The 27693-nt window shown below is 40.7% G+C and overlaps 1 protein-coding gene across 4 annotated transcripts; it reads left to right on the forward strand.

Annotated features, from left to right (window-relative positions):
- The first annotated feature begins 4514 nt into the window (after nt 1-4514).
- On the forward strand, nt 4515-26331 carry rorc (RAR-related orphan receptor C). 4 transcript variants are annotated; one of them, XM_030072398.1, is made up of 13 exons: nt 4515-4930; nt 5051-5181; nt 10069-10098; nt 21397-21482; nt 21565-21706; nt 21805-22158; nt 22298-22399; nt 22482-22603; nt 23770-23902; nt 24027-24134; nt 24277-24387; nt 25031-25140; nt 25315-25479. In XM_030072398.1, the coding sequence occupies exons 2-13, from the start codon at nt 5130-5132 to the stop codon at nt 25477-25479; spliced, it is 1515 nt and encodes a 504-aa protein (XP_029928258.1). In that variant the 5' UTR covers nt 4515-4930; nt 5051-5129. The 4 variants fall into 4 exon arrangements, with proteins under 4 accessions (XP_029928258.1, XP_029928256.1, XP_029928259.1 ...); XM_030072396.1 differs by having other exon boundaries at nt 5060-5181; XM_030072399.1 differs by having other exon boundaries at nt 4517-5181; nt 25315-26331.
- The last annotated feature ends 1362 nt before the right edge of the window (nt 26332-27693 follow it).

Below are 27693 nucleotides of genomic sequence, written 5' to 3' on the forward strand. Positions count from 1 at the left end.
TTTATTGCAAATGGTGTGTTGCACTTGAAATACACTGGCTGAACTAGAGGTATTGGATGGGAACAATATTGTTTGGTTTTGCAGCACCCTTTTTTAGTGGGTTAGTACAAAATATTTGTGTGTCTGATCACCTGTCGCTGAACAAAATTAATCCATGGAAAATGGAAAAAACATCTCATACCCTGAGTGTGGCACACTAACCTTGTGGAAAAAAACAAACACAAAGGAGGGAAGGAACATGTGAGTTTTTATTCCTGTATCCCGGGAGCTCAGTCATTATTATTAAACAACATGGCAAAGACTCACAGTCACATTTAATGCGAAAAACAAGTGTGAATTTATAGTTTGATCCCATTCTGCTATATTTTAAAACAAAGCAATGGTACCATTAATACTGCAAATATTCTGCAATTGCTTAAAAACTAATCATTGCTTTTGTTTTCAGTTGCTGCTTTTTATATTGCTTTGTACCACATGATAGCTGAATAATGCATATATTCTACAAAAATTTGCATATTCAGATTGAACTGCCCCAAGGCCCAACCATTTTCAGAACCTACTGTATATCTATTACACCAAGCTTTTATTTTTGTCCATAAATAACATACCTGGCTGACATAATGAACTCCCGTGGCAGATTCCTACTGCTGAAATTGAGTGATGTGCTTTACATGGGTCCATAATGTTCTTTTGCAACACTAACACTGTGCTTTGTCTAAACAGAGGTAGGCCTTCACTGTGCTTCAATGAGTTGTGGTAATTACTCAAATCCAAGTGTCACTTTTTCTGTTACAAAAAAAAAAAAAAAAAATCAGAATCCATCCACTTTTAATTTTAAAAGACTTTTTTAGATATTACTAGCAAGCACTGTTGCCTTTTTTTGGCGTGGCTTATTTGGCTTATCACAAATTTGTGCTTACACGGGTGTTTTGGCATCCTGATACAGCCTCAGCTCGTACCTTTTAACTTCAGTTCTCACAGTTTGGTCTGATGGTGTGGTTTCTGAGTGTAGGGCTCATCACATTACCAGTACGCATGGGACACAGTGGTCTTGTGAGGGCCCCTCACATCTCTAACCTCAGTGAAGTTCAGAGATAGATAGTGTAGTTTCTGAATTGTTTTGTGTGTGTGCTGGACTGGGGGAAGGGGCGAGAGGCTGTAGTACACACGAACATCAGTGGCTTTTCATTTATGTTTTTTTTTTTTTTTTTTTTTTTTTTTTTTCAGGGTGATGTGGTCAAGTCGGCTTTGAGGGAGTGGGAAAGGGGGCTGGGTAGAGATGCTTTTAGTGTTTAAAAACATGTGAGCACGCTATCCACTTTGCACAGTTTCTGGTTGCATACCCAGAATAGGCTTTTTTTTTTTTTTTTAATGTTAAGTGTTAATTAAGATAAATTAAACTTCCAAAAGCCTTCTCATCAATCTGACAGTCTCTACTGTCTCAATGCCTAAAATGCACAGAGGTCTGATGAATTGAGAGGCAGTTGTCAGGATGGCTCATGCAAGTGTCATTTCACCACAAACATGTGCACATTTATCCTTTAGTTCTGATTTCCTGGCAAAAGTTACCCATGTTTTCTTGTTTGACGCTTTGAGTGCCATCTAGGCTATGCATCAATTTACCATGCCTGGCCCAGTCGCTCCCTCGTCCTTCAGTGTTAGTGCCGTGCCTAGGGCCTATTCATGACATTTCCTTTAACAGGCCCAACAGCATGTCTGCATTAGAAATAGTGTTCTTTTATAGTTCCAGACTAAACTTTTGGCAATTTCTCAAACCGGCTGCACATATACTGAATCCAACTTGAAAATTTTTCAAATCGTCTGTCACTGATGTCCTTGTCAGACACAAATGTAATGTTCTCAAGACCTGACACATGTTATGCGATGTCTGTAAATAGAATTATTTGTAAATAAAGTGAAACTAGTCTCCCAATAAAAACTGTCAAAACATTGAGATGAGTGATATATGTACACACATTGGGATGACTAACATATGTATTACTGAGGCAATCTTGGGAGTGGGCAGAACCCTCTACTGCTATCCATCTTCAGGAAATTCCCAGCGAATTCGGATGACAGCACACAGAGTTATCAGCACCCGAATGTGCTGTCCCACAAACCCTCCGCAACAGCACGCAAAAATCCGATCAGCCGGAATTTTTACATTCGGGTATTTTGTCGTTTAGATCACAATTTATTCTGTGGTTATTCTACAGCAGAATGAAATACACAAATTTCCCCTAAAGGTATAGTTTTTCTAGTTTTTCCACACGGAGAAGTTCTAAGCTGAAGCCATACGTTTGGCTTACTAAGATATGTACAAAAACAATATTTCATGGCAAGCTTATGTCAGGCCCAGAAGATTCACTGAGGGGAAGTTAGTCATATCCAACTCTGAAGAACATGTGTACAGTATGTATGAGTTTCCCCCACAAGTTTCCCAGGAGTTTGTTTTTCCCCCACAAGTTTCTGAGGAGTTTGTTTTCATGGTGTTGGGCCTGTCAGTCATATTAGAACAAATGTCAAGTCATGCCTTTTCTATTGTTGTTTCATTGTCTTGTAAAGCCCTTTGGTTAACAGGTGTTGTTTTTAAATTTGCTATAAAAACTGACTTGATGTCTACTCCAGCTGATACTGCAATATAATGTATAGACTGTTGGATTCCTTGACCTCAGTAGTCTTCCTAATTGTGCTAACAGCCATAGGATTTATCAAGTGATTTTGGTTTCTGCACTATATGGACAAAAGTATTGGACCACCTACACCAGGGGTATCAAACTGGTGCCATGGAGGGCCGAGAGGCTCCACCAGGTGATTTCACTGATTACCTCATCTTCAAGCAAAGAGGAGGAACCAATCAGTGAAATCACCTGGTGGAGTTCCTGGTTGGAATGAAAACCTGCAGTCTCTTGGCCCTTCATGACACCAGTTTGACACCCCTGACCTACACATTACACCACAGGTGTCAAACTGGTGCCATGGAGGGCCAAGAGGCTGCAGGTTTTCATTTCAACCAACAACTCCACCAGGTGATTTCACTGATTAGTTCCACCTCTCTGTTTGGAGGTAGGGTGATCAGTGAAATCACCTGGTGGAGTTGTTGGTTGGAATGAAAACCTGCAGCCTCTTGGCCCTCCATGGCACCAGTTTGACACCCCTGCATTACACTGACAGGAGCTTTTATTACATCCCATTCTAAATTCACAGGCATTAATATGGAGTTGGCCCCCCCTTTGCAGCTAGAACAGCTTCCACTCTTCTGGAAAGGCTTTCAATAAGAAGAAGTCCAGTGACAGTGTGCTTTACACAGCTCCATCCGACGCTTGGTGATGTAAGGCTTGCATGCGGCTGCTCGGCCACAGAAACCCATGCCATGATGCTGCCAGTGCACAGTCTTTGTGCCGATGTTAATGCCAGAGGAGGTTTGGAGCTCTGCAGTTACTGAGTCAGCAGAGCGTTGGTGACTTTTACACCCTATGTGCCTCAGCACCCGGCAACCCAGCACCCTGGCAACCCCACTCTGTAACTCAGCCACTTGGTGGCTGAGTTGCTGTGGTTCCTATACACTTCCACTTTGCAATAATACCACTTACAGCTGATTGTGGAAAATCTAGGAGGGAAGAAATTTCACAACTGGCTTGTTGCAATGGTGGCATCCTATTACATTACTGTTACGGTACCACACTGGAATTCAGTGAGCTCTTTATAACAAGCCATTCTTTCACAAATGTTTGTAAAGGCAGACTGCATTGCTAGGTGCTTAATTTTATACACCTGTGGCAATGGCACTGAATGACACACCTGAAATCAGTGATTAAGAGGTGTGTCCTAATACCTTTCAATATATGGCAGTCTGAATCCAAATTAGGTTTAGGGAATTTAGGAAAATTAATAAATAAGTAAAAATGAATAAATAAGTGAAATACACTTTTTTGAATTCTATTTAACAATATAATGTTAGACTGAGGAAGCGGCCTGAGGAAGCGACTGACATCGGTGATGTCATGCATACGTGGGACCGGCATCCGGGTAAGAGTTGAAAAGTGCTGTAATGAATGTAAGGAAGAAATTGTAAGGAGATGATAACATTTTCGTAAACAGGACGCACTTGGAGAAAAAAACCCCATGTTTCACATACAAAATGAATCCTAACTGATAATAAGACATCGGTTTTTAAACAACGTTGCATATGCACGTATACAGCTATCTGACTTCTGCCAACAATGTTGAAAAATTATAAAGTAGGCCTAGGCCAAATAAATATTCATAAATAGTAAACATAAAGTCTCGCCTCGAAATTATATCCACATATGTATGTATGTAGCCTGTGTTGTGAGTCCCTGCTCCACTGCCCCCACTGAGCTCAGGTTGGTTAGTTACCCTTTAATTGGGTGTGCAGTTGTTTCCAAGATAGAGGCCAGAGATTCACCAGGCCACAGTTGTGGATTTTTTTTGTGTGTTTTCTTTCCTGTATTTTCATTAAACAATAAGGCCAAAGTAGTGCAGGAATTGAAGTTCCCTTTCATGCATTGTGCTGTCTTGATTAGTGTAGCGGAAATATGTGGCAGCCACACGGGATTATATTTCTCAACTGAACACTACAAAGCAAAACCCGATCCGCTGCTATTACGTAACTGTCGGTGACATAACTCCCCTGCCCGGGCCGGGACGGTCAGGGCGCACAGAGAGCGGGGGAAACCGGAGCGCACGGCCCGTGGACGGCCGCTCCAGCTGCACTCTCATACCTCCGCCGCGGGGCAGTTGAATTATTTGGCCAATATCGACACAAGAGGAGGTCTACTGCTGGAGAAAGCCGTCAGACACAGAGCAAGATGCCGGCCGACTTTTGGAATCTGCTCTAAAGGACTCTTGAGGAGATGGCAGTGCATATTTTCAAATGCCTGCGCCGGCCTGGGCGCTAGAACAACAGGTAGTGTGAAGCCCGAGTTTGTGAAATTAGACTAGGCCTTCTACTTCTGAGTCAAATGGCGGCAGGTGTAATGCAAACCAACCGACTAAGCACTCGTCTGTGGTTTCTGCGTGTGTGTATGTGTGTGAGTGAGTGACTAAGAGAGAGCGGTGTGTTATTGCATGCGTGTAGTGCCACACGTTGTTTTGACAGGAGAGTGATGGAATATGAGGAGCCCGACGTGCCCCCAGCTGACGCCCCCATCAAAAGAGGTAAGAGGATCGATCAATGAGTGGGTTTTTTGTTGTTGTTGTTTTCCCCTGTATCTAAGCTTACTGAAGCGTGGGGGCTAGTTGCAAGCATTACATCTATCTGATTCCTACCTGGCTTTACTGACTACCTACAAATTAACTTCCCCCTCTCTTAGAGTGTAAGTACTGGAGACAATTAAGGGATCTCTTCACCTGGCCAGTTCAAAGTCCGCCTTAACTGCAGGCCTACTTGCTTGTTGTATGTGGGCATACTGCTACTACTGTGACTCTTGGCATGCAATCAGAGCCTCTTTTTTGTCACACAGTGTGAAACTACACCTACTCACTATTCTCCTACTACTGCTTTTCATTTGTCCTCTGTCTTTCTCCTCTCTATAAGTATGCCTTATCACTCTCTCCTCACTTTTCTCTCACTCGAGTTCGGCTCACTTTATCTAAACCAGATCACCCCTGCCCAAAGTCTGCCCCCGCCACACCCCCTGTCTCTGTTACACTCTTCTCTCTGCTCATTCAGTATTATCTTCTTTCCCTCCACTGTCTCATCCGACTTTACCCTGTTAACCTTCCTCATCTCTTTCACCTGGGTGTGGTTAAGGTGCTGTGACTGGGTAAGAATGGCAGTAAACTGTAGTAATCCCAGGGATTAGCCCTTGTCCTGATACTGTTTTTGGTCAGCTGATTGTCTATTCACAGCCTCTCCGTGGCTAAAGTAAAACCATCCACGTTCAGATAAGACACCTTGTCCCTCTGCCAGAGAAACCCATGGTACATGTTTTCTATTAAATACGCACACAGAGACATGGTTTCCTAGAGCTAACCTGCACTGCTGCCCCAGTAGAAATGACATTATTTTGTTATTATTATCTACCATTATTTATGTAAGGAGGCCCTTCTGAAATCAAAATCTGATTTCCAGAGAAGCCCTGCTTATATTTGTCATTAAAATAAATAAATGAGTACGCAAGTGAATAAATAAATAAACAAAAGAATATAAAAAAAAAACATTATACTCAATCAATGTAAAAAAGAAAGCATGTGCTATATATGAGCATGCCATTTATGATTCAGTTAAGTGCAGGACAGAAAAAGAAGAGGAAAGAAAATAACTTTATTTACAAAGTGATATAAGTTTCCGAGTCAGTGACCGAGTGATTTGGTGCAGTAGAGCCAGAGATTTGGTAGAGCTGATTGACACCAGAGAGAGAGAGAGAGAGGACAGGAGCAAAAGTGCAGGCGGGTTGCAGTATTAGTTATTGGTGTATCTGTCAGTTACATGCATATATACACCTATACATATGAACAAATATGTCAGTTAAAGGATTTATTATATTTTGCATTATTAAAGTGTTGAATTTGGTAGAGGTTTGGTATCAGATTAGAGCACAATCTGAAATATGAGGGAGAGATAGCACAATAGTGCAATTTAAAAAAAAAAGATCTGAAGTATTACACGTAGATGTTTGTATTCATCAATCCCTGTTCCACACATGTAAACACAAATGGAGCCATAACAAGCTTGTATTGTAGTTTGCATTTCTACACTATAGTCCTTGTGACTTTGTAATCTATTAACTGTTTCCCCCTCATTTCAATTGAAAGTGTCACGGTGAAGTCATCTGTGCTGTGGGAAATTAAAGGTGGAGTATGTTCTAGTATTGAAGCGTTTTGTGCAGATGCTTGCACTGATCAGTCTCACTTTCACACACATGCACACTAATGCACCCATAAAAGGCTTACATTAGATTTTTTTATTCTTTGACTATGTTTGGCCTAATGCAGTTGAAAAAGCAAAGACAAAGTCAACTACATTGTGGGAAATCAGAGCCTGATCCACTGTTATTCTTGTCACGGCTTTGGAAAAAAACAACAGCTAACTAATCAGATGTGTTCATGATCAGTACTGGTGTTTTGATCAGGTTATGTAGTTTTTCATTGCAGTGAAACAGCTCTTCTCAAGCTTGTGACAAGTTTTCCCCTTCTCTTCTACTTGATAGCCTCAAGCACTGGGTTGGCATCTCTGATACATATGTTGTTTCCTCCTGCCAGTGGGACAGAACTTCATGGTGTTCCTCTGGGATCTATTCTGGGTTCACTCCTTTTCTTTATATGCTGCTGTTAGGTCATCAAATTTGAAAACTTAATTGCGTCCTTTGCTTTGACAGTGACATCCAGCTGTACCTCTCTGTAGACCCAAGCTTTTGGTCTCTTTACGTGCCTCTTAGTTTCTTACAGCTCATGAGGTGAATACAGGTATGTTTGAATTTGTTATTTTTGGGACCATGGTACTGTTAGTTCTCAATCCATAACCATTTAATCCCTCTCAGTTGAATGTCAGAATCTCAGTATTTTTCAACTCCAGTCTAGGCCTGGACAAACATGTTGACACATGCTGTTTACTGCATACAGCTTTCCTGCAAATGTTGAGAACTTTGTCTTTTCGTCACCTTAAAACTGCCACCCTCATTATTGGAAGTCTGTGCATATTTGTATTGACACCGATGCACAGATCACAGTAAGATAGTCCAAAATACTGCAGGCAGACTCTTAATGGGGATGAGGAAGAGACAGCATTTTATTACATTTTAGCTTCACTTCCACTTGGCTGTCAGTGCAGTTTGGGGCTGACTTCAGTTTTGAGGGAGTTTTTCTTATTGCTTATGTTATGGATTATTGCCTATCTATATCTCTAATGTATTGAAGGCTTGGAGTGATTGTGCTCTCTCTATCAGGGCAATTAATGTCCTACTGTGGTATTTAATTAAATTTTATTTAATTTTATTCTGTCCTATACATTTGCCTCTTTATATTTTATTCATTTGTCTGCATTTTTTGTTCATGGAATTTTTGTTAGTGTTTGCATTTTTATTGATCTTGCAAAGTTTGTAGCATTGTTTTGGTGAATCCTATGGTACTACTACTATTGATAATAATAATGATAATAATAGCTAATAATAATTCATTGTTGACACACACAGTTGTCTCAGCCAACACAGACTTCTAAAAATACAAACACTTTTCAAGATTTTTCACACATCCCACACACGTTGACATTACGAGAGATATGATCTCTGACAAATGGAATTAAATGGCTTTATTGTCTCTAATACGTTGCGTTATTTTCTGTCTGTTCTCTGCTGAATATGACATTATTTCTTTCCAGGCACAGTTCTTGGCCTGCTGTACTCTCTGCAGAGGGTTCAGTGGTCAGAAGTGCCGTTATGTAACAGAGCAACTGTCACTTCAGTGGTCAGAGTGGATGTCAGAGTGTCGACATGTCAGTGAGACTTTGAGCTGTGAGCGATGTTGGTGTTTGTGCCTCTGTAATCACCAGAGCCCTGCATATGTGTGTGGTGGGAGTTTTTTTGGGCTGGGTGGCAGGTGTTTATGTTTCTTGCTAAATGTGTGCATGCCTTGTCACTTGCAGAGCGCAGGAGCTGATATTGGTGGGGTTTCCACCCCCCCACACACACACAACCCAGCACTCTACAGCTATTTATAACATCCTGCATTTAGAATTGATCACTTTTAGTCATCTGAAAATCAATGATAACACATGGCTATATGTCAAATGATTTATCTAAAATTTGAAGCACATTGTGATTGTCCTTACGACTCCAAAACATTTAGCAGTAGTGGTGGCTAATTTGTTGTTAATATTTGCAACATTCATAAGGACCAAACCAGACATTCAAATAACTGAAGCAGCCATCTGCCTGCTTGACATTGTTTTACCTTTAAGTGTGATTTAAAAAAAATACCTAACATAATATGAGTCTTTATATGTTTTGATGAGACATTGTTTGTTCTTCTATAGCTGACTTGTGAAACAGGGACAATTAGTCACACTCCTTTTCTGATTTAGGCTGTTTGATGTAGATGTTGACATGATCAGTTTTTGGTGTAATCATGTTCTATACACGTGAGGGCCAAAATTGAAAACCCATCGCAGGATTTTAAAAATGTATTGATCTCCATCTACCCCAGCTGGTGTTTATGACAGAAAACTTTGACTTGTTTATTTATTTGAGCATGGCTGACAGTTTTCCCCATTCATAATAACTTTATCTTGAATTTTACCTTGAATTGCCAGTAACCATTTGCCGTCACTGAAAATCTTCTCTACATTTTCCGTGCGTGTGTGCACCGCTCTGCTTTCATTCCATGCTTTCTGCTTATGAAGCAAAACTGATTTGATGAGGAGAGCAAAGCTGTGAAAACCACAGAAGGCCTTCTAAACCCCAGACAACGACTGGCTAGCTCTATACCTTCCACTGATACTTATCTCCCCTGCCTGTACACTTCTATGTCTCTCTCACACACACAAAACTCTAAAAATATACCCCTTGGCTCAGAGGCGACCCTTCACGCATTCTCACACACCCACAGCAATTCAGACTTTCTCACAATTGTGGTCAAACAGACAGATAGACAAACAAGAAGACCTTTTGCTTCACAGACACCTACCTTCCTCAAGAGTATGTGTTATCTCCTCTGTGTGTGTGTGTGTGTGTGTATGTGTACATGCAGTGTAGATTCACAAACACACTTTACACACACACCGGTGGCGACAGGAATAATCCAGTGTGACCTCTCACTCTCACGAATCACAATCTTTCCATTTTTTTTATATACATTTCAGCCTATTCTGACATCATCTGCAAAAACGCCACCAAATTTCCATTTGAATTATTGATTTTGTAAATGTCAAACTGTGATACAGAGGGCAACGGAAGAGTTGACGCTGAGTGTGTGTCAACTTTCTGTTTTAAAGATTTTAAGCCCTGTGCTCTGCTACTAAAAGAGGAGAGATCTGAGTTGAAGATAAAGTGATGTTTAGCGTTCAGATTCCAGAAATGTGTGTCTTACTCTCTTCTCTCTCTGCTTCAGGAGGAGCCGTGTCCAAGAAGACTCATTTGAGTAAGTGCTCTTACATGTATTCTCTATGTGTGTTAAATGTGTGTATCTGCGCTGGTGCCAGTGTGTCTGTATGTGATAGGACTACGCTTATGTTTGTGCAAGTTATTTGTGCATGCACTGTGGTTAACTCCCTAGTGAGTGTACATACAACATTGCACCTGTACAGAAACACACACACACACACACTGGTGTCTCTGTTATTGGGCCATCAGCAATACAGTTTGTACGGCGCACATTGTGTTGCACCTGTGCCCCTTTCCCCTCCACTACTACTACTACACTGGCACTTTGGCATCTGAATGCAGATACTAGCGATAACATCTCTACTTTTTTTTTTAACTACTTTGGTTTGAACACTCCGCCACAACTTTAGCACACCTGCGGGCGGTATCAAGTTTTTAGATGGCGTGCATAACATTTTATCAGCTTCACGTTATGTGGTCTGATGATAAAATGTAATGATGTAATGATGATCCTTTACCACTTAATTCCTTTGTTAGGAAATTTCTAAAGCTTTGCATGCGTGAGTAATGCAACGGGAATTTGTGGAAGTAGATGCCGGGAGAGAGGACATGTCATTTTGGATGTAAGTTTGCAAGTTAGCATAGTGTGCTGCTGTTTTCTGGTTCAGGTTCAGTCAGGTGCAGAGATGGAGAGATGATCGAGGGATGGGCGAGAGGATGAGAAGGTGCCGAGAAATTTATCTGAAGATCTGCAGCCGTAACTGTGTTGCAGACAAGCCCACACCTAAAGAGCCGAGCGTGAAGAGAAAGATGATATTGAATGGAGGAAGAAAGGATTCAACGGTTGATAGATTAAATAATTTTAGTTGCAATTAAAAATACATATGGTACAATGGAAGGCTATTCCTGTTAGACAGTACACAAGCAAATCATTTTAAAACTTAAAATATTGTCCAAAGACACAAGTGTGCAACTGAAGCAAGTTGAGGAAATAAAATCTCTCATCCCCTGAGTTTAGTTTTATTTTCAGTTTATTGAATGCTTTCTTTTGCTTACGTGCTGTTGTGACAATTTTAGCAGTTGAGCGTTTGCAAAATTGTTTAATTTTAGCGCAGTCAAAGATCTTGTAGATATGACAAAACTGTTTTTTTAGTGTGGTATGGAGTGAGGGGGTGAAGGACAACAACAAAGGTTTAAGGAAAAAGTACCTTGAGAGAGTGAGCCAGGCCAAGGGACAGCCCCCCTTTCTCTGTCTCACACACACAGATACACACACACAAACGAGGAAGATGAGACAGTGACAGACACTCAAAAGTCTGAACATGTATGCTGATGTTGCAGTGAGCACCTAACCTAGCTTGCCAAAGGACGAACAAAAAGAAAAACTCAGCGTGTGAAAGAAAGCAGGGCAAAGACAAATACGGTGACGAGACGCGCACAAGCCGTGTGTGTGTGAGAGGGACGGCTAGAAGACAAAGTGAGAGGAAAAGTGAGTTTGCGAAAGTGGGACAAAGCTTCTGAGACAAGTGGAGGAAGGAGCATGATGCGAGGTAGGGATGAAGGTCTTTGGTGGCGGCGTTGGTGTGTGTCTGTCTGTCTCTTCATGTCTGGGGGTGTGAGGGCCCTGCGATCAAACCGTTTTCATTGATTAGATCTAACCCTGCGTTTATTGCTTTCAAGTCATAGTTTCTCTTTTTGCCTCTGTGATATAGCATTGCCAGAATCAGAAACGTCCTTCACGTTTATTTGCCGTGACTGACTTGTTAGATTTGATGCTGCACAAGTCCAACTTGAAGCAGAAGACACAATAACAAGCAAGGATGTCACACTCAGTTTTACGTTGCTGTGTCTAGTTGATATTTTGAAATAGCTGTGCATTGTAGACTGGAGACATCAGCAACATAAAAACTCAACGGTAGAATGGCGATGTGCCTTTATTGAACTCGATCAGGCTGGCTGATTAAAACCTTTATCTCACATTATTCAGGTTCCTGCATTTCATTTTTGACATTCAACTTTAAAACATCAACAGCTGGATAAAGTTCAGTGTAGCTCTAATGCCACAGCTTTTTCTTATTTTCAGCTTATTTCATGGTTTCCCTCCGTTTGCACTTGAGCGTGCACTGTCGTTCTGCCACACACTTTGTGCGGCACACACACTTGTAGTGCCACCAAGCACATACATGTAAGAACATGTTGGCACATTTTCTTATTTGTTTTGAAACTTAATTGCGCTGTACCAGAGAAACCCATTGGGTGGCTGTTTGGTTCGTTCACATCATTATGTGTCTTTCAGTTCTTTGGTTTGAGGCATGACTCAATTTTGATCTTCCTTTGAAGCTGTCCCAGCGCTCTCGTTCTGTCACACACTTTGTGCAGCACACACACTTGTAGTGCCACCAAGCACATGCATGTAAGAATATGTTGGCACATTTTCTTATTTGTTTTGAAACTTAATTGCGCTGTCCCAGAGAAACCCACTGGGTGGCTGTTTGGTTCGTTCACATCATTATGTGTGTTTCAGTTCTTTGGTTTGAGGCATGACTCAATTTTGATCTTCCTTTGAAGGACTTCAGGTTTGAATCACGCATCAAATATTTCTCACTTGTCTCACTCCCACATATACAGTGCACTTTGGGTTGTGACAATGACTGGATTTTGTCTGACAGTCTGTAAAATTGTTAAGATCAGAATTGTTTGGTGAAATAGGCTGCTTTATCTGCTCTTCTGCTTTTATTGTCTTCCTTGTTTTAGTTATCATGTATCCACAATCAGCGATTATAAAAAAACAAATCAGCTGTCATGCAAAGCACAGCTTCTGAAATCTTTGGCAGCAAATTTCTTTTGATATAATTACAATGTCTTGCTTTATTAACTGTTGCTTTATCACTGTAATTAGTTTTGAGAAGACATATTAAAATATGCCTCAGAGAAGGAAAAGACACGAGCAAGGATGTAGAAAAGTGCAAATTTCTTTGTTTAGCAAGCATTAATCAACATATCAATAACAAATGCTAAGCACCAGAACATGTCAGTGTCAAATACTATTCAATATAAGGTGAATATTACACTTTTATCTGAGAAAGGATTCATCAGAGCAGCAGGCCATCCATTTACATGGCTGGCTGTACTCGCGCTGTACTGTATATAAAATGGTGACAAAGCTCAGGAAATACAGTGCATGAGGTGCTGTTACAATAATAATCATAATAGTTGATAATAATAATTAACTTTAAGTTTATAGCTTAAGCAAAGTGCAAAGTGCTTCGCAATTGAAGGAACAAAAAACACACATATAAAGAGATGGAGTGTACATAGATGTGCATAGGGGAGGCTGCAAGAAGCCAAAAAAACGGACGAAATACGAAGGAGAATATGTCGTTATATTCTCTGCTTGTGGCCTTATACCAGAAACATGCAAACACACACACACACGTACACACACACAGCTGCCGGTCTCTTTAGATAGCACCTAGATGCTTGCATATCTCATTCATGCATCTGTTTGTGGAATAGGAGAGAAAAATGGAGACACATTCAGCTACAGAAATAAACTTTATAATTTTATGTTTTCACCACAGGTGGAAAATGGTAACTTTTCTAATTGTGCTACAAGCTGTTCCTCAGTATTTGGTTTAGCAAAATACACCATGGCTTACTTCAGACTTGACTCAGTCGGGATTTACACACATACACGCACACACACACACACACACACGCAGACACAGTCGTGTTCGGGGGAGACCTGTCTAGATTCACAGACACATTTTCTTTGTCAAAAGGATTTCCTTGTTCCTCTGGGTACAGAAGCCTGTAAAACGAACACTTCCAAGGTGTCAAAGCGGTTCACATCACATCAAAGTGCACATCAAAATCACAGGTGACACATTCATCCCCCAAAATATGGTAAATGTAATCCAGCAGGCAGGCTGATTCATACCATCTGCTAGTCTGAAAACATAACCTCTTTCAAACACCCCCAAACGCAGCCCGCGTTTCAAAGTAAAATATGGTAAATTTAGTGGTATTTGGTTTTCGCAGGTGCTTTTATATTTTTTTTTCCCTGTTGTAACATAGTTTTGTTTTTCTCACTCTTAGGATTGTCAAAGAATGAGTGTACATAAAAGTTGCACATACACAGTTGTGAGATAGGGCTCATACTTGTCGAAGGAGTATGTGAGTGTGTGTTTGGGGGTAAATATATAAATAAATATCAAATATATCTATAAAGGTGATGTGCTCTGCTGTTCCTGTGTGAATGTATTTTATGTGTCTTTTGGAGTTGTCATTACACTGCAAGTAAAAACCATCCAACATGACTAAACAAGGCACATTTACAGAAATGTTTATTACAGTGCACGGCCACGTAACTTTAAAATGTCTAAATAAAAAGGAATGAATCTACACCAATTTGTTAACAGGCATTTTCCACAAAATTTTCCATATATACATTTGTTATTTTGTGTGTAACATTTTTGGTAGCTATTTTATTTAACTTGGTAATTTTGAAAAAGGTTTGATTTTTATTTGTTTGTTTGTTTGTTTGTTCCAGATAGAGTTTACAATTACACCAGGAGATCAAAGTCCAAGATCAAGCTAACTCTCTCATAAAGCAAATGAACGCGAACATGCAGTTTTGTTTTAGCGAATCAAAATCGTTTCCAGACTCTGTGGCTCTGCACAGCAGGACCTCAAATTTAAAGCTGCATGATGTATTTGCATACTGTTCACTATATGCTGAAATGCAATAGTGTAAGAATAACACACATTCCATGTCTAGGCATTGTTTCGCTTCGCTAATCATGAAAGAGCGGCAATATAGTGTGTGTGTGTGTGTGTGTGTGTGTGTGTGTGTGTGTGTGTTTTGTTTTTTTTTTTTTTTCCCACCTACTGACCAGTAGAAATATCCTCTCACTGTGGGTACCACTTTTTTGGCCCAAGTGCCTATAATTGGTGTAATTTAAAAATATATATATATTTTAAGCATCTAATTTTTTAAAATCTAATTTTATAAAATTTACACATCTGATTTCAACAAAACTTTTAGCAGCAAACTTGACAGTGATTTTACAACTGAAGATGTGAATCTGTGTATATTTGGGAATCTTATCAGCATGAGAAGCTTTTCCTTTTTATTAATGCAGTGGGACAAAATATTATTTGAACCAGGAAAAGTCATATTACTTTGGTGAGACATGGTGTGTCACACAAATCATTTAGATATAAATTACCTTGAACTGTAAATGATTCTGCGTATTATAACAATGCATCTCAAAACTGATTGCGATGAATTATTAACTTTGTGTGCATTTTTGTTTGTGCATGTTTGTTTGTGTGTGTGTGTGTGTGTGTGTGTGTGTACAAGATGTGTTTGCAGTCTTGCATGCGTACGTACTTAAGGTAAGCTTCCGTCAGAGGAAAGTTGAGGTTTTTTGTCCGTTCACAGTGCAAACAACAGACTGCTGACAGGATGATTTTAGAAACACTGAGGAGTCGAGAGTGGCACTACGTGTAGTCCACCCCCACCCAACCAACCACACACACACACACACACACACACACACACACACAAATTCCCCTGAGTGTGTCATGAGAAAGAAGTGCTGAAGCCCATTAAAATGAAATCTTTCTGGGTTACAATCCCAGTCTGCAGATTAACCCTTTCCTCTCCATTCACGTTGATTTGTTCACCTTATTGCCGCATCAGCATGACAGTGACTAGGGATCTGAGTATCATGCACTAAAGACAAAGAGCATATAACATCACCGCTTCATGCTAATCTTAAAATAAACTGTGCTGACAATCTTATTTAATTTCCCAGATTTGCAGTAGTGAGCCTCAGTTGCTGGAGTTTTCAGACGTCAAGTGGGTGACGTACAGATGGGCGACACACTGAAGGAACACTCAAGGTGACTGATGGCCTGATGAAAACAGGGTTGTGAGCGGTGTGTGATGAACTGGTGTGAATTATGTGTCTGGGGCCGATGTCAGTCAACCCCTTAGACAGCCAGGTAGTCCAACATGAATACACCGCCTTGTGAATTGAGCTGCAACTGAGTGCGGCCTCTTCTAGCATTGCAATTCTGCCATCCACTTTGAATGAAATGTCACTTAAAGATGTCATATGTATTAAGGGTGGGGGAAAAATCTATTATCTTAAGTATTCTTTTTTTAATTCATTTTTTTTTAACTTTATTTTTTTTCTTTTTAAACCACAATCACACTAAATCATGACATTGCACTGCAATACTTCAGTGCTTAAATACTTAAATACTTGATATCCATTGTATTTGGGAATAGGACTAGAACTGTGTGATTCATTTTTTTCACAATGGTTTAGTGTTAAAAAAAAAAAAAAAGCAAACAATAATTGCAATAAAATGTAAAATCTTAATACTGAATCACAATACTTGTAGAGATGCAATACTTAACAATCGCAATACATACTGAATAGGAACCCATGTAGTATTGTGATAGTATCTAATCAGCAGGAAGTAAGTAATGTGAAATATATACCTCAAACATTTTGGTCAGCAGATCTCACACTAAGTCACATTCAACAAGATTGCACAACCATTTCCAAAACACCAGAATCATCAGAGCAGTACGTGGTGATCAAAAGTCTCCACAATTGCTTTAATGGATATTATTCTAAAAGTGCCTCAAGCATTACTGGATGGATGAGATTATTTCACGAAAACATCTTAAAAAATGGTGTTTAGTTGACAGGGATGGAAAATGCCACTGTGGGTGGATTTCAAAATGACCCGTAGGTGTTAAATTTGGTTTAAGTTGAATGACTGTAATGGATATTTGCATTATTTTTACTTGTATCAAACCTTTATGGGACCACTGAAGCCATGTGTATGATGGCACTGTAAACCTGGAAGAGGCCACACTCATTTGCATAGAAAGCATACCACAAAGATTAATTTAAATGGTTCTTTTATACGCCCACACACAAGTACACATTATTCACCAAAGTCCATTAAAAAGCCTGAGAACATTGCTTTTAACTTGCCATCAATCGCTTCGTTTTCATTTAGCATGTCACCCATTTGTATCACGATGACTGCTTTCTTTTAGGTAGTGAGGCTGCTTTTGTTTAAAGGACAAAAAAAAAAAAAAAAAAAAATCAGTGTTAATTAGAAATACTGATGTGAGGAGAGCAAATGAATCCACATCTGTGCTGCTGCCTCCTGGTACACGAAGTGGGAAGAAGTGTGGGAGGTGGCACGCTTTTATTTTGACTGCCAAACTAGAATATTTCCATCACTGCACATTGGCACATAGTATATTAATTACTGAGTGAACAGTTTATAACCTAGTGGTTGGGAAATTTAAAAAAAAAAAAAAATCATTTACTGTGAGATGTGTGCATATTAGTTTTCTCACGCCAGCATTTAGCAGGATGTTTTGTCAGACACCTCAGTTTTGTGAGGTTTGCCTCATATTGTTGGTTTCATATAAATGTATAGAGGTTCTGTGCACTTTCTATGCATTGTAGAAGACTGTTTAAGGATTGTCAAGAGATATTGAAGATTACAAAATATCGCAATGTTGTAAAATAATCTTTTTTTTTTTATGGACCTAATGATGAGCTACTGCAGTACAGTGTAGCCTGCCCTATATGTAAACCTACATAAGCTTAAACATACGTGAATGTAAACTCTATGGGCCCTATCTTGCGCCAGACTCCCTAAACCCGCTATTTGCGGATTTAGGATTTAGGAAGAGGCGTTCCCCCGTAAAAGTTGCTATCTTGTGCACCTCCCGCTATCCGCAAAACACCTCCGCTACCCGCTATATTATGCATAGGTGTGTTTTGGGCGTTACGCCAGTTAAACCAATCAGTGTGCCAGGTGCCATTGCCTTTAAGGGCAGGCTGCGCTATCCTAAATCCTAAATCCTAAACCCGCGGTGGAGAGAGGGAGGTAGATTTTCTCAGGGCTTCTACTGAGGCTAAAGCAAGTTGGCTTTATATATATACATATTATATATTATATTATAGGCGAGTTAATTCGGGACGTGGAACCACATGTGTCCAAGTGGACGTGTCACAAGGTTGTACTGACTGAGTAAAATCCCCGGGTCACACCACACACACACAAGAGGCAGAGGTGGAACTATTTGTAAACTAATTTATTGACAAGGTAGATTGGGCAAATAAAACATTCAAAATAAAAAATATAGCACAGCTGCTGGCTTATGATAAAACAATAAAACGTGCTGGCATAAGTCTCCAAGTTAAAACAGTCTTTCCTCTAAACAGTCTATATGAGGAATATACTCATTCCATTCCGGCGGCGTCCCGGTATCAGTCGTGTGCGTGGCGAGGCTCCGTCGGGGCGCGCATTGAAGCCGCCTGGGCGCGCTCTCCTAACAGCCCAAACTTTAGGGACAGCGGATAGCGGGTGGTCAGGACCACCCGCTATCCGCTTACCCTAAACTGTGTGCGCAAGATAGCAATTTTAGGGATAGCGCATGAAACACGCCCACGGACATACCTCCAGGCGCAAATGATGCAGTCGGCATAACGGGTAGCGGGTGGCGCAAGATAGGGCCCTATGGCTTTGTAACCTCACAACTTGAAATGATTTTTACAGTAAAAAATTTTTGTAGTTTCGTAGTTTGTAGGCTACGCTTTTGGCCGTACCTCCAGGTTTTACCGTCACAGAAGTATAAACAATCAAATAATCATAACAATAATCATGCGCTACACACTTCGGTCAAGTCATCCTATCTCTGTGCGCCGCCCTGCTGAAGGGCCGACCGGTGAAGGGGGACGAGTTCTGGCAGAAAGTAGAGATCCCTGTTCAGCCAAAAACACTCCCTGGAATTTACGGTGGCAAATGACGCTGTAAATTCAGAAAATTCGGACTCTGTGGATTACGTGATTTTACATGGATCTTGGATAAAATCTGTGTGTATGACCTCCAGTCTCAGGGTCAAGATTTTAGGTTTTATGGTTTAAATGTCACTGTAAACATTCGGTCATTTTGGTTTCATTTTACACACACTGTTGTCTGGTTTTTCAAACATTTTTTCAGTCTCACTGACTATTCGGCACTCTCACACCCTCTTAGACGAAGTGAAAATAATGCTTGAAAGAACATAAAGTGATTTGGTTCTTATGCAAGATTTTAGTCTCTCTGTCACTCTTGCTGGAATAAGCTGAATAACTTTCAGTGATGAAGGTGATTTCTATGTTATAACTTCTGCTGTAGCCACATTTTCATGCTGTCAGAGGCAGAAGGTGTGCACCGTTTCACAGATGCTTAGATGCCAGTAGATTGAGTTTTTTTTTTTTTTTTTCAGCATCATACAAAAAAGTTTTGACTTTGTTCTGTATGATACCACTTTAAATAATGAGCGTTTGAGAATTAGGAGGGCTCATGTCATGTATGAGGTATGTATGTTGTTGGATGAGTGGTGCAAGGTATCTCTGTGGTGTGTGTGTGTGTGTGTATATGTGCGTGTGTGTATGAACAGTGAAAGGTTGTGGGTCAGGGTGGATTTCCTGTTGTTTGAGGTTGAGAATCAGAACTGAAACAGCAAAAAAAAAGAAAAAAGACCACTGATGTTCTCCCTACATGTCTTCCCCACCACCAACAGCAATGCAGCCATAGTAAGAACAAAATATCGTCATTACACTTTATGACTAATATTATTTAATGTAGAAAAGGGTTAGGTGTAGACAAAGGCATTTCCAGTGTAGGCCGAAAAAACCAACTGTCTTTCAGTCTGTCAGTATCTTGCTAAATCTTCAAATTATTCTCATCACTATCATGGTAAATCTTGAGGTTGAAAAATCACGTCTTGTGCATGAATAGTTACAGCCGCTGTCTTATCAGCTGTCCAGTATGGTGGAGCAGCTTTATTATTCATGCACACCTCGACGTCTGCATTTAAAATGACGTTCATCTAATTTACCACAGACAAGCTGTCCTCCTTAGGAGTCGACAAGTGATCCTTGTGGCACCAAGAAAGAGGGCACACACTGACACACTAACACAGACGCCCAGAATATGTGACACAGTTATGCACGGAAACAGAGAAAATGTAAACATTAAGGCATGAGCACAAACAATCAAATCTTCAGTCTTTTTATGGAGGGAGGAGATTTGAAGTGGGCATGGATGAAAAAAAGATGATGTATGAAAGGACGATCGTGCTGTATGCTATATGTTCTGAGTGTGTGTGTCATGATTTAATTTTTAATTATTAAATCATTATGCATCTTTTACTTTCTGTTACATGTTTTGCACCAGCCCTTTTCGCTGGATCCATGGTCCATGCGTGCCTAAATAAAGCAAAACTCTGTGATAACATCCCTTGATGTTATCGCATACACAGGTGCCACCAAGGCAGTTTTTTTTTTTCTACATGCGTCAATGAATAAAACGACTTCTGATTTTAACAACAGGGTCAAACCACCAAAGGTGAGAAAAGAGGGGCGTGAGAGACAGAAAGAGATCAGGAGTACGGGGGGAGGTGAGAGGGGGATGGCCATTACTGGCAATGATGAAAGAAGAGTGCCTTACTGGCAGTTCTGTCCTTTGTGAGCGAGATAGAGAGGAATACAGAAAGAAAGAAATGACATTAAAGAGGGACACTCAGAGTGAAAGAGAAGCCAGTCAACCACTTGAAAAGACTCTGAGGTTGACACCTTCACATTCTCCGCCTTTCTCCATTTGCAAATATTCCACATCTTCGTTACTTGCTCTCCACATTTTATTTGATGTTATTGTGTTCTTTATTACTAAGGCAGGAAGTGTTTCAGAGGAAAATACCTTTGGTTCATCTTCTTACTCTGGTCATAGTGCAGCTGATAGATGCTCAAGGGGAAGTACATCTTATGAGTTTGAGCAAATCTTTATTTTCTCACAGTTGGAATACCTCTTTAGTTCACTCGTTTGGGTAAATGACATCTATGTTAGCATGGTCCTAGAGAGCATATTTCATTTACACAGCGGCAAGCTGTAGCAAACAAATGTGCTATTAATGTAACATCTATTTAAATAATTGACAAATTGAACATCATACACTTTTGTTAATGCTACTCAGAGCATGCAACTTTTTAAAGAATAAGTACAGCACTTAAGATCCAATATCCATTATTGATTTCCATTATTTAATCTGTCACTAACTTATTTTTTTAATTTGCTTATTCACGTACTCTTTCAATACAAACTTGAGCTCATTACTGCCCACGCCTTGCTAAAGGAGTTTTCTCTCTGCTCTACCTGTGTGGTGAATATAAAAACAGAAAGCTGTATTTTTATATTTGAATATAGTGTTAACACGCGTGCTTGCATTTCTGTGTTTGTGCAGCTCAGATCGAAGTTATCCCATGCAAGATCTGCGGTGATAAGTCCTCTGGAGTGCATTATGGAGTCATCACCTGCGAGGGCTGCAAGGTGTGGTGGCACCATAACACACACACACCCACACACACCTAAATAACTTACCAATACTAACCATGCCCTCCTCACACCTCAGGGGTTTTTCCGGCGCAGCCAGCTGCCTACTGTGTCGTATTCCTGCTCCAGGCAAAATAACTGTCAAATTGACCGGGCCAGCCGCAACCGCTGCCAACACTGCCGTCTGCAGAAATGCCTGGCACAGGGCATGAGCCGGGATGGTGAGGCGCAAAGACACACACCCACACACACACACACAAACCATCTCCCATCACAATCTCCACTTTGATTCACAGCATGGTTTTTCGTTCCTTGTCAGCGGTGAAGTTTGGGCGGATGTCCAAACACCAGCGGGACTCTCTGATCGCTGAGGTGGAGAGGTACCAGCGGCAGCAGCAGCAGCAGCTCCAGGGAGAAGCCCAGTCTGTCTTGGCCTACCCGAGCAAGACCCGCCAAGACCGCTCCCCGCAGCTCCTCCAGCCCATGCCTTCAGCTTACTCCTTTGCCGGGGAGACTGAGCTGCTGGCCTTCCCCGCTGATGTTCACTCTTACCTGGTATGCCCCCCCCAAAACGAGTCGCCGGCTCCAGGCATGGTCTATCGTGGCTCCAGTATCTCTCCCACATCCAGATCCCAGGGAAGGGTGGATAGCAGCGGGCACTCTGATGGGAGAGGTGAGGCACATGCACTTTACTGTGCTTAGGTGTAATGGCAAGTCATTTTCTTCTGTCAGACCTATATTTTCATTGCTCTCCCACATTTTCCACCCCTCTCTTTCTGTACTTCATCCTGCTCCCTCTCGTCCTGTCTCAGAATTTGACTCCAGGCAGCCATCTCCTGATCTGATGGGGATTCGTTCCTTTGACCATATGGAGGATGCTTTCAATCCCTATCGTCACTCCCTGCGAAACATAGGTGAGCAAAGGGCAGAGTGGTCTTACTTGTCTGTGTTGTTGTGGGTGTGATATATAATATTTACGAGTGTTTTATTTTGCAGATGAGCTGTGTGCCAGCATCGTGCGCTCCCACAGAGAGACCAGCCAGTACAGAGTGGAAGAGCTGCAGGCTCTCAGATGGAAGGTGTTCAGCAGGGAGGAGATCCAGGCCTACCAGAGCAAAGTATGGCATCCTGCTTTCTGTTTTCGTCCTTGGTCCTCCTCTTTGTGCCGTCCAGATAATGTCAAAACAAAATAGAGCTTGAAGCATTGTGGTGCCACAGAGATGGCCCGGGCGTACAAATCATATGGGATACTAAAACTTGAACCTGTTTGATTTGGCCTTCGATTGATTTGATTGCTGTGCTACGTAACTGCAGACACATAATGCATATTGTTAGATAGTGAACTTCTGCCTTGTTTTTCTGAATTCATGTGATATTTATCTCAGAATTATCTCGAAAAGATTTATTTTTACTGTTCTCCTTAATTAATGAGATAAGAACAGAGAAAAACATTTTTACTCCATGAAAACATTCTCAGGTATTTAAATTTTCTGTTTTTTTAAGTAATGACATAATTATTTCAGAATTCTGAGATAATTATCTCATTATTTCAGAAAAACGGTAGATTTATTTTTTCATGAAAACATTTTCCCAAAATTCTGAGATAATTAACTTTTTCATTTAAAACACTGATTATTTTCTTTTCAAGTGAATACATTACACTTCAGAGCTCACTTAGCTTGCAAAGCTTACAGTGCCGAACTGTGTGTGTCCAATGAAAAATCACCAGGTCATTAGGCTATTCAAAGTTATATGGCTATGCCTAATTATTAATTTTCCTTGTTGCTTGCTAATGCTCATACTAAAGCCAACAAGCCTATATATCTAACATTATAATGTTTGATGCAAGATTAACGTTTGTGAGTTCATAGACTGATTAAGATTGTGAATATTGGCATATATCTGTTTATGGTGCAACATAGTTTGATGTTTGGATTTTGGTGATCACTGTTTCTATTTGGATTGGGCTAATCATTTCTAATTGCAATGTATTGGTTGTTTATTCACTTGCAGAACCGCACATACACATTCAAGAGTACAGTTTGGACACACTGTGGCAAGCTAGCAAATTAAAGGGACATTATTTTCCCAAATATCAGTGCATTCTCCTTGGTGCCCTTAAGTGATCACACCTCTGTGTAATCACATTTAAATGATTAACACTGACAGGCGACTGAAAAATGGTATGTTCAACACCGTTCCTCTCTCTTTCTTCCACCCCACTGTCTTTTTTCTCTGTCCTGCCCTCCCACCTTCTCTGCTTCTCTGCTCTGATCTCTTGTAGTCAGTAGATGAGATGTGGCAGTACTGTGCCATCAGACTGACCGATGCCGTGCAGTTTGTGGTCGAGTTCGCGAAGCACATCCCAGGGTTCCGTGTGCTCAGCCAGAACGACCAGATCGCACTTCTCAAGACTGGTGAGTTTACCTGTTGCTCATAAGATGGGACCGTCAGATCACAGCGGGGTTTCATCCCCATCTGAAACACTCTTACTCCCTTCCTCATCCTCCCTTGTCTGCTCCTGTCTCCTCCTTCGCTCAGGATCCATGGAGGTTGTTCTGGTCAGGATGAGCCACTTCTTTAACACGGAAAACAACACTGTCTTCTTCGACGGCAAATTTGCTGGAACTGAAGTCTTCAAGTCTTTAGGTGAGGATTTCACTTCATTTTAGTCTTGATTTGTAGTCAGAGGTAGTGCTGAAACATTTGTGAAATTAACATAATTCTGTCAAACAGTGTTTCATGCTTTATTCGTGCCAACTAACGAGCACTGTGTTGTCTCCCCTTGCAGCATGTAGCGACTTAATTGCGTCAGTGTTTGACTTTGCTCATGGTATGTGCGCTCTGAAGCTCACTGAACATCAGATTGCTCTGTTCACTGCTCTGGTGCTGATCAATGCAGGTAAGATCAAACCTTCTGCATCTCACTCGTGCTTCATTTTAATCTCAGTTTTAAAGAGGGGTTGAAACCCATTTCAGTGCAGAGGGCGAAAATGTATTTACTGCTTTGTAGGCACAAATCAACAGCAGTTTCTCAACAAAATCGACTGCAGTGGCTTCTATACCTGATACACGATAAGCAGTGTGTTTCAAGCTTAGCACTCTTTCGCAGGAAACATCCACCCACTGAGAATGAGATGTCTGTTAAATGTTATGTCTATACTTTAGGTCTCATTTAGCCTGTGCTCTCTTTGGCTATGTGCTGCAGTTTTAGACCAAACAATAAATACAGTATTACCTATTTAAGTAATGCACAAATAGCTGCTGATATCAAGTAATGCACCAGAAAAGTTCATATACACAAGGTAATACTCTATGCTTTTTGTCATACATCTCAGAAGTCACAGTCTGAAACACAGACATCTACTAAACTCATTTTAAACCCTAGGCATTTAGGCATCTTTTAAACATTTAATCAATGTAAAATTGTTCACTGGGCAGCTTTCTCTTTTTGTTTTTGCTGTGGGCCTTTTGGATATTTTTTAACCCTAGTCTACATTAACCAAAATACTGATTTGCTTTTATTCCTCTGTCTTTCTCTTCAGATCGGCCATGTCTGGAAGATAGAGCCAGGGTTCAGAGAGTGCAGCGAGACTTGGAGCTGGGCCTCACACACATTCTGCACCGAGACAACCAAGACAGCCTCCTGCACAAGGTACATGTCTCAATATAGAGCAGCTGGGTCCAGTTTAGACATCTGATCGGCTAAAAGATGGTTAAAAGGAAAACATATCTAGAAAGGAGCCACCTCTGTCCTGTTGTCTTTTTCACCTGCGTGCACGCACACACACTCACACTGCACTTCGCCATGTGTCTGTCCTTTCTGCAGCTGTACCAGAGGATGGCGGTGTTGCGTTCGCTGTGCAGTCTGCACATGGAGAAGCTACGCTGGTTCAGTCAGCGTTACCCTCTCACTGTTCACTCTCTGTTCCCTCCTCTCTACAAGGAGCTGTTTGGCTCTGAGGCCGAGCTGCTGCCTGGGACCACTCACTGAGGAAGTTCGTCATGATTAACTAGAATATACAAAGACACACTGTCTCACACGCACGCACACACACATTCATGCTTGATTAAGTCTCTTTATCACTGTCTGACAGAATATATTTTTCTAATAATGGAATTACAAGAGAGAAGAGCAGCACTAGCAGCTTATTGAGTATGACTTCCAGCAGAGCCTTTTGTAGATCATGTCGAACATGAAAAAATAAATCAATATTTTGATAGCTTAAACTATTTTGATTCTTCCAAGGAAACATACATGTTGTTTTTCTTTTAGAATAATATGTCAGGGTACAATTTTATCGGGGTACAAGATAAATCACCACTCAGGATGTAGAATTGTTATTCTGTCCAGCTGTTATCTGGTACAAATATAAATATTCAGATCACTGCACAGCTACAGCTTCTCTATGTCAGTCTACTATAGTTATGTTTCTCCTCAGGTTGATGTTTTCTTAAGGATGCGACATAGCAGCAGTACCTCTAAAACTCAACCCTTTGTGTTTGATTAAAACTTAACAGGCATTTATCCTTTTGAGCTTTGAAAAGATGTTGCATTAAATGTATAAAAATATTATTCAGTTCAAAATGTGGAAGTAGCGTTCTCTTTCTCTGTGTGCAAATTGTTCTTTTTTTTCAGATTAACTTTCAAATGTCGTGTTTCCTCTACATATCTTTAAATAAAGCCATGAGTAAAGGAGGAATGACGAAAAGTTTGATCATTAATGACAGGATGTCTGGATGTAGTAATCTGTGTTCCTGGAACAAGTGAGGTTATGTTCAATGTTAAACTATGTTCAAGTTTGAATAAAAGTCTTCCAGTGATCTTCTGGGGATGTGAAATCAAGCGGATGAGACCACTTTATTTGTCTGTTTTTGAACCAGCAGCATGATATAAACAGTTACATAAGAATGAAACATGCCGGCCAAAAGATCCTTATAAAGCTGGGGGTTAAGAAAAACACAAATGATGACCACAGATTGTTATTCATGATTTTGTATCCTCAAGGATGTTCAGTATATTGAAAAATAAAGTTTAATTAGACAGTCTATGCTTCATATGGTGGTAGCTGAATTAGAAAGACTTCCTCTATTTGAAGTAAAGATTAGTCATTGTGGATGACCCTGAACCGCACACTCACATTTGCCTGTGGAAAGTTGTCAGCACTTCGGCAGAGAAAGAGAATGTCGCAAACCAAGTGGAGAGGAAGTGACTAAAATAGGCCTGAGTCCAGGAGACATGGTAAAAATGACCAGATGAAAAAGCCTCATCTTTTTGTGCCAGATGGTTTGTTCAATGAATGGTTAGTGGGTCAGGCTAATTGAGATGCAGAAAAACATGCACCCTATGTTCAGTGTACGTCGTACCATGCTGCAATTAGGGTTAGTCATCTTTTGTCTCTTCCTGTGTGTATGGGCGTTGCCTAGCGGTTGGGACCAAAAACGCGACATGCTGAACAGTTGCATAATAATATAACGAGTAGTCCAAGTGTTGTGACACTGGAGTAAAACTGGTAGAAACTTAAGAAATTTATATCATTAAAGATACATTTACATATGAACAGCTGACAGATAGCTGTAGATTCTTCGTACTTTTGTTGCTTGAAAGTTTAAGTGTGGTTCACAGTAATCAGTTCTACTGCTTCTACAGCTTCTACTTTTAAAATAAATTTTTGATCTCAAGAAGAGCGCTGCACAGTGGAGTGCACAGTCCATCCTACAAGTGACACCTTATAGGCAAGCACTGAGATTCAACATGCTGCGTTTCCTGCTTGACAAATAAAGGGAGTATAGTATAATATAGTGTCTGGTTGTATCAAAGGGTCATAGCTCAGCAATCACAAATGAAAGGTCGGTGACAAAGAATGAACTTTGATGATGTAAATAGCACATTACCTTAACCCAAATCATGTTTTAAACGCACAGTCAAAAGCTGACAGTCTCTGCTTTCTCTGCTTTCACCTCACAGTTTCACAGTTTTACAGCAAGAGAAGGTAGTTGCAATTTGCCATCCTGGTACTTTTGCAACAGTAGGTTTCCAGTAGGTAGACTGTAGCTCTCTGAAGCCTCTCTCTGAAGGGTTTGTTTGCCATCCTGTGCTCTCTGACCTGTCTTGAGGGAATGTCTGAACGTCGACTCTCTCCCATGACAAACACACCTCCTTCCCACCAACTTGTCTCATCTCCCACCACCAACAGCCATAATCTCT

The sequence above is a fragment of the Myripristis murdjan genome, chromosome 16 (assembly GCF_902150065.1).
Source record: "Myripristis murdjan chromosome 16, fMyrMur1.1, whole genome shotgun sequence".
Taxonomy (NCBI): domain Eukaryota; kingdom Metazoa; phylum Chordata; class Actinopteri; order Holocentriformes; family Holocentridae; genus Myripristis; species Myripristis murdjan.